General features: G+C 39.2%; 1 protein-coding gene across 9 annotated transcripts in view; it reads left to right on the top strand.

The window, feature by feature from the left end:
- ARID1B (AT-rich interaction domain 1B) overlaps positions 1-12,328 on the top strand; it is a 439,749-nt gene that overhangs the window by 124,229 nt on the left and 303,192 nt on the right. For all 9 annotated transcript variants that reach the window (XM_027551921.1, XM_027551917.1, XM_027551923.1 and 6 more), the window contains exon 3: positions 3,789-3,938. In XM_027551921.1, the coding sequence (XP_027407722.1) occupies positions 3,789-3,938 (150 nt within the window). The remainder of the gene's footprint in view (positions 1-3,788; positions 3,939-12,328) is intronic.

Consider the following 12,328-nt stretch of genomic DNA (forward strand, 5'->3'; position numbering starts at 1 on the left):
AGCTCGTTTCAACCCCATGGACTGCAGCACGCCAGGCTTCCCTGTCCTTCACTATCTCCCAGAATTTGTTCAGACTCATGCCATTGAGTCGGTGATGCCATCCATCCATCTCATCCTCTGTTGTCTCCTTCTCCGCCTGTTGTCAATCTTTCCCAGCATCAACGTCTTTTCCAGTGAGTTGGCTCTTTGCATCAGGTGGCCAAACTATTGGATCTTTACCTTCAGTATCAGTCATTTCAATGAATGTTCAGGGTTGATTTCCTTTAGGATTGATTGGTTTGATCTCCTTACAGTCCAGGGGACTCTCAAGAGTCTTCTCCAGCACCACAGTTTGAAAGCATCAGTTCTTTGGCACTCGGACTTCTTTATGGTTCAGCTCTCACATCCATACATCACTACTGGAAAAACCATCACTTTGACTAGACAGACCTTTGTTGCCAAAGTGGTGTCTTGCTTTTTAATACACTGTCCAGGTTTGTCAGAGCTTTTCCTTCCAAGGAGCAAGCATATTTTAATTTCATGGCTGCAGTCACTGTCCACAGTGATTTTGGAGCCCAAGACAATAAAATCTGTCACTGCTTTTGCTTTTTCCCACCTATTTGTGATGAAGTGATGTGACTGGACACCATGATCTTAGGTTTTTGAATGTTGAGCTTTAAGCCAGCTTTTTCATGAAGTAAGAGATAAATAAAGACTCCCAGTAGCCAAAATAGATATCACAAAACTTGAGACAGTAAAATGTACTTCACTCATGGACTGGCCCTTCAGGCCTTCGTGACAGTGTAGTATAGTAGGTTTCTCTGTCCTCAGCAGAGTCTGTTAAAGATGGAGGTCAGAGTGACAAGAAGTGGCTGAATGCCTTGATGGCATGTGAGGAGCCAGCAGTGTGGGGCCAGAGTTATTCTGAGCTTTGGTTAGACAACTTTTGGAGTTGGCTCTGGGGCATTCCTTGTCTTATGGCTCCGTTCTTCAGTTTATGTTTCTTAATAATGATTGTTTGGTTTAAAATGTCAGAAAAGCATCTAATAGATTTTTGAAAGCCCTACATCTAAATTGATTTAAAGCAAAACATTATTGATCATTAAAAAATTAAGACATTAGTTCCTGACAATTGAGGTATTATATTTAGAAATTGGTTTTTAAAGGTAACAGTTAATAATTAGTATTTAGAGATAGTGCTACAACTTGTAGTTTAATAAATAATAATAGAATATGTGTAGAATTCCAGGTAGAATTATAATATTGCTGGTTATTATATTAATAGGAATCAATAGAAGAGGTAGCCCCATTTTGCAAATGGAGATGTAAGAGATATCATTATGTGATTGATTATATTCACACAACTAAGGTATAGGAGGACTTGGATTTAGGTTTCGTAAATTGCTAATACAGAAATTCTGTAGGTAGATGAGCATTTTAGTCACCTCTATTCAGTTGTGTCTCCCATGTAAGGACAGTGGACCACATGCAGTTGCTTGGCTCTAGGCCCCAGGTCTTATAGCCCACCTGTACCATGTTATAAGTTATCCCAGGCTCTCAGAGGGTTAGATGCCAGTTAGTTAGTACCACATAATGAGACCATGTATCTAAAAGGATAACAAGTGGATTTTTAATTGAGGAAAACAGCAACAAAATCTCCCAAGCAGGTGCTTTTGATGGTTTTCCCCATGACGTTTATTGGGGTCAGCAGATTGTTGCTACGGATCCATTGTGGAATTGCTTACGTCCCCACCCATTCTACCTGCCTCACCTGCACCTGCCTTGCTTCCATGCTTTTCAGAGTTGGGATAGGTGGTTAAAGGATGTAGTAAGCTCATGGCTGCTCTAGTGTTAGGAGACTAATGCAATATGTCCTCTTGTTGTCTTGCTTAGAAAATAGAGGACCCCCACCCCCTGCCCTGAAACAACACTTCCATATTGTGTTTAAGGGTTTCTGTAAACCAGAAAGTCAACATATTAAAGTGCAATTCATAGGGGAGTTGCTGGCTGTGTTGACTGAGCTTTACAGTCATTTTAACACTGGCAAAGTGTTACCCTAACTGCTTCAAATCAAACTGCAAAGATGCTCGTGTGAAATATAGTATTAGATATCAAATCAAACATATGGGTGTTGAACGAAAGGATATGTGTTGTGGTAGTATATGGTATTCTAGCATGTGGAGTTGTATTTTATGGAAATTCTTTGGCTTGGCTCATGGCAGGGACATACATTCATTATGAGACATCAAGCTGTAAAATAAATAAAAGCAAAGAATTCAACTGTGCTGTTGAATGGTTTTCAGTACAAACTTGTCTGTTCTAGTAACTTAGGATCTGTGTGATGAGAAGCATTTGTAAGTCATTGTGGCCAAATGTTTTGTCACCATTGCTAGAAGTTTGAACATAATCTAGATTAGGTCAAAAGGAGTATGAACTTTAGCATTTTGCAGTTTTTTCTTTTTACTTCACAGTACATATTACAAATTACTGTGCTAATTGGTCTTAGAGGCAAAATGTTTAATATATTCCTTACTCTTTTTCCCTCTCATTCAATATTCTGTAGTCAATTTGTTTTTTAAGTGTATATCTGGAACTGATACTTAATTCTTAGAAGTATATAGGCTTATGGAGATGAAGTTCTTGGATTTCTCAAATGAACTATATTGTGGTATTAACAGTGACTTCACCATTCTTGTCCCAGGAGTGCTTTTTGCCATTCTGATACCTTGTTTTTCTTTTCCTCTCCTGTTCTTTCTCTCAGTTAGGGAAAAAAAAATGTGTCAATAGATTTCTGATTTGATAGAACATCAAAAAATATCATCAATGGTATATTTATTGCATGAGGAAGAACTTCTCTTTGAACAATTTCAATATTTTTTTAGGTTCATGTAACTAGAAATGGAGAAGACCCATTTTAGGTCATTCTGTCTATATCTTGGGTATTTCCAGCTAAGTGCTTCCCTGGTAGCTCAGATGGTAAAGAATCGTTCCATCCCTGGGTAGGGAAGATCCCCTGGAGAAGGGAATTGCAACCCACTCCAGTGTTCTTGCCTGGAAAACTCCATGGACAGAGGAAGTTTATAGACCTGGAGGTCTATAGTCCATGGTGTCACAAAGAGTCGGATACAACTGAGTGACTAACACTTGGACACTTTACATCATTGACTGTTTATCAACTAGGAAAATACTATTCTTGTATAGCTATGAATATCTTGCTCATATTGATAGTTACGTTGTTTGGTATACATAGTATTGTTTTCTAAATGTGTTTCATTTTATTGTAAAGCAGTGTTGCTTCTTTTTAGCAAAAATAGTAAATGGAATTGCTAATGTAACTGGTATTTGCTAAAATGTAATTGAGGCATTCTGACCTTCGTTGAAACAAACGTGTACCCAAATCACAAGCATCCTACAAAATTTTAGTAAGGGATCTTGAACTGGAGTTCATTTTCATTTGTGTATTGCATAAGAATGGATTAGTATAATCTTTCTCTGACTTCCTTGGCAGAAGCAATTTTTTTGATGTCAGTATTCGGAGCTTTTTACCCCCTCTGGATTTTTGTGAAATTATCACTATTTGATATCTGATAAAGTATTTTTTAAAGCAAAGTTAAATTATCTTTTGTCTTCATTGATAGTATGTGAGGAGAAGGCAGTAGGCCGATTTATTTAATGGAGAGAATGTTAAAAATTTGAATTCAGTTGCTTAGCAAAGAACCTACTTCACGTTGCTGAATCAAAACCATATTTGATTTTATTGAATTGCATGTTTAGACTTTCTCTCACTTGCCCGTCTTGACTCTTGACAGATGCCAGCTCAGTACGGACAGCAGGGTGTGAGTGGTTACTGCCAGCAGGGCCAGCAGCCTTACTACAACCAGCAGCCGCAGCCTCCGCACCTTCCCCCGCAGGCGCCATATCTGCCCTCCCAGTCCCAGCAGAGGTACCAGCCGCAGCAGGTGAGCACATTCCTGGTCACCAGGCCTCTTTCCTGTGTTCAAAGGCCACCCCGGGTTCTGAGACATTTTCCTGTCCCACTTAGAGAATTTCTGTTTTCAGTGGGAAAAAATGAAGTTTTGAGAAAATGTAGAACTATATCCTAAATGTTTGTTTAAGAATGGATGTTTGAGATTGAAGGGTGGGAAGAATGAGTAGCTTAATAGCTTCTTACATTACTGGTTAGTGACAGCAGAAAACGTCAGTCATTACATGTTCTTTGTCATGTGTATTCCGAATCTTTGAAGAAAGTGCTCTGTCACTATGTTGAGGCTTATTGAGGAAAATGGTTTTATTGATCATTTAATCTTGCTAGTTGGCACATACATGGTGTTTTTATCTTGAGCTTTCTTTTGATTTGTTTTAATGGTAAGTGCTACTGTATCAAAAACATTGTTGCCTTTGGCAGTATTATTCTTCCTAAACTAGTTTATAAACAGATAATCACTTCAATTACAATATATTAAAATACTGAAGGGAATCATGTACTTTGAGTATGTTAAACAGTTTCTAGTTTAAATTAGCCTCATTAAATACTCTTTGAGGTTATTGGGCTACATATTTCAGCTTACATGATTTGTTGAAAAATAGTACATATGCGTTGGGTACAGTGATTCAGTTTCATCTTGTTTTAGAGATTGTCACCGAAGATATTAAAAGGCATCATGAACTCAGGACCTGTACTCTGAATTCAAATAGAACTTTCATAGCACTTTCAGTCATAAGCATAAAATTGTAACTTTGCATTTTGTATTTTCCTCTCTTCTTTCTTTTTTGTGGGTGGCAGTGATGAAGATAGGGGAAGACAGTGGCACTGACTGTTCAGTCTTCAAAATGATTCCTAGACAGCTTGGAGTGATTGCTGATGCTAGGCAAAGTATATAAATATATGAAGCTTAATTTTAACAAATTCAGCTGATTTCTTAAGGATTTTATTGGATTCTTTGTAGGCTTTTTCCATGTGATTTTTATTTAAGAGTTCCAAAAAGAGTTTACAGCTTTAAACAAAACAGTGTAACAGCTGAGATTGAAGAGGCTATAGAATCTTGTGTTTTGCATATGTGTTGACTTCCTTGGTGGCTCAGACGGTGAGAGCTTCTACCTACAATGCAGGAGACCTGGGTTCGATCCCTGGGTTGGGAAGATCCCCCGAGAAGGAAATGGCAACCCACTCCAGTACTCTTGCCTTGAAAATCCCATGGATGGAGGAGCCATGGACGGATGCTACAGTCCATGGGGTGGCAAAGAGTCGGACACGACTGAGCCACTTAACTTTCACTTTCACTTTGCAAAATTTAAAGCAATTTATAGATGTAGGAATGTACATTATTTCAAAGTTATTTAGTCTGTTCTTTTATTAAAATCAGGAAAATTAAATAACTTATAATACCATTTCTTTTTAAGTGAGAGACTGGTATCTGGGTTTATAATATATAAAGTTAAAGATTTTTTCATGGGCTTTCAGAGCCTTATTGAACTTCTCTGTAGACAAAATGTTTTGTCATGTTAACAAAGTTTAAGAAGGACTCAACAGAGATATTGCATTAGTCATTTTACTTCAGTGTGCTAAAATGAATCTGATTGTAAAACCAATTTGGTTAAGGATTCTGAGTGCCTGTCATTTCCTTCAAGACCAAGTTCAAAATTTACTTCCTTTATGAAGCATTCACTGATGTCTTCTTCCACATGGCAATTAGTTATTTAATATCCTTTATATTTAAATATTTAAAGCATACTACAGGTAAAATCTTATTTTAATGAGTACAATTCAAATGTGCTTAGTTTAGGTCTATTTTATGCTGTCAGCGATACTACCATTGTTTTATTAACTTGAATACAATAAAGTATATGTCAGGAAGTGAAGTTAAGTCGCTTAGTCGTGTCCAACTCTTTGTGACCCCTTGAACTGTAGCCTACCAGGCTCCTCCGTCCATGGGATTCTCCAGACAAGAATACTGGAGTGGGTTGCCATTTCCTTTTCCATATGTCAGGAAGTACTGTATAAAAATGACTCGATGTAAATACTTTTTTTTTTGATATATTCTGAGGAAAGTCAATTATTTCCCAAAGTATATTGGAATTTTTTTCTTGTTTCACTATAGAATGCTAAATATTTTTTAAGTTTCTATAAACTCTTTTGGGACAAAGAAGTGGAAATCAGAGATATTTAGGGACCCCAGTCAGAGGGTCTGGTTTTACAGGAACAGTTTTGATTTTTAGGGAGTTAGATATTTATATAGATTGGGGAAGTTTATCTTGGAAATGACATCTAGCATTTTCCATATAGTTAGTACCTCCAAAACTAGAATAACAACCTCCCCCCAATCTATCCCAAGACAAAGTAAAAATAACCACTAGAATATCTTCAAAATCAATCTAACTTTTAATAAGAATTTTTTTTTATAAGAATTTTTAATACTGAGTTCACATTTAAAAAACGAAGAAACTCAACTATTTTTACTTAAGAAGCCAATGTTTCATGACAGACAGAGCATTCCTTCCTGTAGACTTTGCTTTTCTTTCTAGACATTGCATGCATAATCTGTTGATTTTTGAACTAGGAGATCATCAGAAAGTATTACTTTGTATCTTTTGTTAATGTGAATGAAGCAAAAGTTAATTTTAGAGTTCCATTAAGATACCTACCTTTGTTTCTTTAACACTTTTTAATGTGTAATGTTCTGAATAATCAATACATTCCCATGTGTCAAAAATTTAAAAGTACAAGGAAATGATACAGATCCGAGTCCCCCAACACAGTTCCTCTTGCCTAGCTCACCAGCAAGCTCACCTTTTGCTAGATAACCACTTTATTATGTTTATTTAGTTTCCTTACAAAGAAGCAAAATACCATATTTTAATTGTTAGCTCTGCTGCTGCTGCTGCTGCTGCTGCTGCTAAGTCACTTCAGTCGTGTCCAACCTCTGTGCGACCCCAGAGACGGCAGCCCACCAGGCTCCCCTGTCCCTGGGATTCTCCAGGCAAGAACACTGGAGTGGTTTGCCATTTCCTTCTCCAATGCATGAAAGTGAAACGTGAAAGTGAAGTCGTTCAGTCGTGTCCGACTCTTAGCGACCCCATGGACTGCAGCCTACCAGGCTCGTCCATCCATGGGATTTGCCAGGCAAGAGTACTGGAGTTGGGTGCCATTGCCTTCTCTGATTGTTAGCTCTATTTTCACACAAATGTTGGTACACCATAATATACTATAAACATTCTTCTCTTCTTTATCACCCCCCTTCCCCACCCACTTAAGTATATTTTCTATGATCTTTGCAAAGTAGCAGTAAAGCCATCCTCCATTCCTTTTTATAACTTCATTCCATTTTATGGACATATCGTAATATATTTAACCAGTTCTCTTTCAATGGGCGTTTAGGTTATTTTTAGTTACTTGCAGTTCAAACAACTCTGCCATGATGCTTTGTATTTGTGTCAGTTCGTAAATGTTCAAGTGTATCTGTCAGATAAATTCCTGGCTGTGTCAATGGGTACATGTGGTTGTAATTTTGCTAGATTGTTCCTCTCAAGGGTTGTACCAATTTATACTCCAACCACTGATGTATGAGAGTACCTACACATGTTCCAGTAGCATGATTTTAAGAATTTTCTGGATTTTTACATGGTCTCTTTTTTATAAGTTTAATTAAATCTGTGCTTTACTTTGACTATGTCTTACTTTTTGTCTGATGAAGCCAAACAGAAGATTAAAAAATTTCCTCTTAAGTATTCCTTTGGCTAAGTCTCTCAAATTTTGTTATGCATTATTTTTATTCTCTTTTAGTTCTAAGAATGTTCTTACTTCCTTCGTTCATTTTTTAAAGACTGTTTTATTGAGACCTGGGTTTCTGTTTTATTCCCTCAGAAGGATTGGTGTATGCTTTTGCCAGTTGCTTGTGGACACTAGTCATTAGGAATCATATTTCGTATTTTATTTTCTAAAGTTTTATTATATAAAGAGATCTCAGTAGAGTGATAAACAGAATAATGGAATGAACACTCACATGCCAGCATAAGTTCCTTCATGTACTAGCCTAGCCATATTCAGATATCCCCAATTGTCATCAGAATGCCTTTAAAGTTCATTCGTTTCAAGCCAGATTCAAATGACTGTTAATACATTGATTTGATCCTTACATCATTTTTCTGGATCAGTTCTGTCTTACCCCACTCCCATTCATCCCCTTGGCATGTTGAAAAAAACTTGAGTTGGTTTTCCTATGAAATGGCTTTGTCTGGATGTTTTCCCTTGATGTGGCTTAATTTGTTCATCCGGCCCTTCTGTTTCCTGTAAATTGGCAGTTAGATCCACAGGCTTGAAGTTAAACATTTTTATTTGTGATTATTGTAAATCATGTCCTCAGCATTTAGGTTGTGTCCTCAGCATTTAAATCATGTCCTTAGCATTTCTGTTCAGTGGAGGGGTCCATGACCCTCCTTTTGAGAGAAAGAGCCTCCAGTGGTTCCAGCCCCAGGCTGTCTGGTGACCATCAGCTGTCTTCCAGCTGAGGCGTAGAGCCATTATGATGAAGATAGACCTTCCCTTTTGGACTCTGTCCAGATTACTCACCCACAGAATCTGTGAGACTAATACATGCTGCTGTCTTTAGGCCACTAAGTTCGGGGTGGCATGTTACACATCGTTACTGACCGATATGATTGAATACTTCACAGCTGATGCTGTTGAGAGTATTACATCAGGAGATATACACCCTAATATTTTGTTGTCCTACAACAAATAGTGTTAAGATTGATTGGTGGGTTCAGGTGGTATGGCCTTTGGGACCATTTTAAATGGAATTCTTTTCTTGAGGTTTTATAGAGTGCACCATTAAGTGTTAATTTTGACCAGAAACTCTGGTCATGGTTAGCCTGTGGTTGCTAATTCTCAAAGGAGTCATTTAAAAATTCTTCCTACCTCTCAGTATCAAGTTCAAGACAGGTATTTTTCTTTTCTCTTTAGTGAATGCTCATACATGATGGATATAGCCCTTCTTAATCCCTTGTTTATTTGAGAGGTATCGTCTCATATTTTGCTCCTTTTTGGCGGCCCTAGATTCCTCCTTTCTTCTGTTCCCTGTATAGTCATCAGCTGGAAAGTTAAAATCTATAACAGAATTCAGCTTCTATTGCTCTCTTACTTTCCATGTTCTTGGTTTATTTTATGTGTTCTTGGTTTCACTTACATTCATTCCGGGTTTGTGATCCATTTAAAAAGGCACGTTTCCCAGTGTTTTCAATATTTCAGTTATAGACATTTACAGTATCCAGTCTGCCACACTGCTGGAACTGGTAGTCTTTTCTGTTTTCTAGTTGTTTATTTGATGTCTTTTATACAATTTAGAACTATATAAATTGCAATTTAATAAGTAATTTAGAACATATTAATTTGTTGTTGTTGTTCAGTTGCTCAGTTGTATCTGACTCTTTGTGACCCCTTGGACTGCAGCATGCCAGGCTTCCCTGTCCTTCACCAAAATGAAACTTTCCTACTGCCTCCTTTTTCTTTTGAAATATAAAGAATATGTTATAAAAAATATGTTACCTACACAAAATCCATGGAAACTCTGTTACTATGCAAAATTTTAAACAAGTCAGAAAAATGCACTAACTGGTATGGAAAAGTGAAAGTAGTATGTAATAAAATATTATATATTTAACTAGATTCTTGTGTATGACTGCACTGAAGGCTTGTGAAATTAATGTTTGCATGTATGCGTGGTGTCAATGTGGACCTGGCAGCCATATCATGAGGCTGATAGAGGAGTGTGGCATCAGCTTCCTGGATGTCAGGCTAGGGTTGTCAATGGGGAGATACCGTCTTCTAAGACGGAGAACCGCTCTTGGTCAAAGTCCAACTGAAATAAAATATAATCTTCCCTCGACGTACATGACGGTAGTTTTATTCCTGGAAAATTCAGTATAAAGTTGTTTTAACAATACTTTGTTCTTATATGCAGAATGGAGTTGGGTTCTAGGCTTAGACAAATAGCTGTGGGCGGCTGCGACTGGCACATTTAGCGCGGGCGGCTACCCCATGGCCGAGGTCAGGGGCAGAAGCCGGGAGGACCCCATGCCCAAGAGGAAGAGGCCAAGAGGAGTTACCCCACGTCTGAGGTCAGGGGCAGTGGCTGAGAGTGCCAGGTTGCGATGATGCAGGCACGGCCTAGAGGAGCTACCCCACGTCCGAGGTCAGAGGCAGCAGCCGGGAGGAGCTACCCCGCATCCGAAGTTAGGGGCAGTGGCCGAGAGGAGCCACCCAACGTCCGAGGCCAGGGGCGGCAGCTGGGAGGACCTACCCCACGCCCGAGGCCAGGGGCGGCGGCCAGGAGGAACAACCCCACCTCCAAGGAGCAGTGGCTGCGCGGGCACAGAAGGGCTTAGAGGAGCTACTCCACGTTCAAGGTCAGAAGGGGTGGGGGTGAGGAGATACCCCTCGTCCAAGGTAAGAAGCAGTGGCTGCAGGTTGCTGGAGCAGCTGTGAAGAGATACCCCACATCCAAAGTAAGAGAAACCCAAGTAAGACGGTAGGTGTTGCAAGAGGGCATCAGAGGGCAGACATACTGAAACCATAATCACAGAAAACTAGTCAATTTAATCACACTAGGACCACAGCCTTGTCTAACTCAATAAAACTGAGCCATGCCTGTGGGGCCACCTAAGTCGGGTGGGTCATGGTGGAGAGGTCTGACAGAATGTGGTCCACTGGAGAAGGGAATGGCAAACCACTTCAGAATTCTTGCCTTGAGAACCCCATGAACAGTATGAAAAGGTAACGTGATAGGATCCTGAAAGAGGAACTCCGCAAGTCGGTAGGTTTCCAGTATGCTACTAGAGATCAGTGGAGAAATAACTCCAGAAAGAATGAAGGGATGGAGCCAAAGCAAAAACAGTACCCAGCTGTGGATGTGACTGGTGATAGAAGCAAGGTCCAATGCTGTAAAGAGCAATATTGCTTAGGAACCTGGAACGTCAGGTCCATGAATCAAGGCAAATTGGAAGTGGTCAAACAAGAGATGGCAAGAGTGAACGTCAACATTCTAGGAATCAGCGAACTGAAATGGATTGGAATGGGTGAATTTAACTCAGATGACCATTATATCTACTACTACTGCGGGCAGGAATCCCTCAGAAGAAATGGAATAGCCATCATGGTCAACAAAAGAGTCCGAAATGCAGTACTTGGATGCAGTGTCAAAAACGACAGAATGATCTCTGTTCATTTCCAAGGCAAACCATTCAATATCACAGTAATCCAAGTCTATGCCCCAACCAGTAATGCTGAAGAAGCTGAATGGTTTTATGAAGACCTACAAGACTTTTTAGAACTAACACCCAAAAAAGATGTCCTTTTCATTATAGGGGACTGGAATGCAAAAGTAGGAAGTCAAGAAACCCCTGGAGTAACAGGCAAATTTGGCCTTGGAATATGGAATGAAGCAGGGCAAAGACTAATAGAGTTTTGCCAAGAGAACGCACTGGTCATAGCAAACACCCTCTTCCAACAACACAAGAGAAGACTCTACACATGGACATCACCAGATGGTCAACACTGAAATCAGATTGATTATATTCTTTGCAGCCAAAGATGGAGAAGCTCTATACAGTCAACAAAAACAAGACCAGGAGCTGACTGTGGCTCAGATCATGAATTCCTTATTGCCAAATTCAGACTGAAATTGAAGAAAGTAGGGAAAACCACAGTGGAAGTGAGAAATAGGTTTAAGGGCCTAGATCTGATAGATAGAGTGCCTGATGAACTATGAACGGAGGTTCATGACATTGTCCAGGAGACAGAGATCAAGACCATCCCCATGGAAAAGAAATGCAAAAAAGCAAAATGGCTGTCTGGGGAGGCCTTACAAATAGCTGTGAAACGAAGAGAAGCAAAAAGCAAAGGAGAAAAGGAAAGATATAAGCACCTGAATACAGAGTTCCAAAGAATAGCAAGAAGAGATAAGAAAGCCTTCCTCAGTGATCAATGCAAAGAAATAGAGGAAAACAACAGAATGGGAAAGACTAGAGATCTCTTCAAGAAAATTAGAGATACCAAGGGAACATTTCATGCAAAGATGGGCTCGATAAAGGACAGAAATGGTATGGACCTAACAGAATCAGAAGATATTAAGAAGAGGTGGCAAGAATACACAGAACTGTACAAAAAAGATCTTCACAACCCAGATAATCACAATGGTGTGATCACTGGCCTAGAGCCAGACATCCTGGAATGTGAAGTCAAGTGGGCCTTAGAGAGCATCACTACGAACAAAGCTAGTGGAGGTGATGGAATTCCAGTTGAGCTATTTCAAATCCTGAAAGATGATGCTGTCAAAGTGCTGCACTCAATATGCCA

The sequence above is a fragment of the Bos indicus x Bos taurus genome, chromosome 9 (genome assembly GCF_003369695.1).
Source record: "Bos indicus x Bos taurus breed Angus x Brahman F1 hybrid chromosome 9, Bos_hybrid_MaternalHap_v2.0, whole genome shotgun sequence".
NCBI classification, from domain to species: domain Eukaryota; kingdom Metazoa; phylum Chordata; class Mammalia; order Artiodactyla; family Bovidae; genus Bos; species Bos indicus x Bos taurus.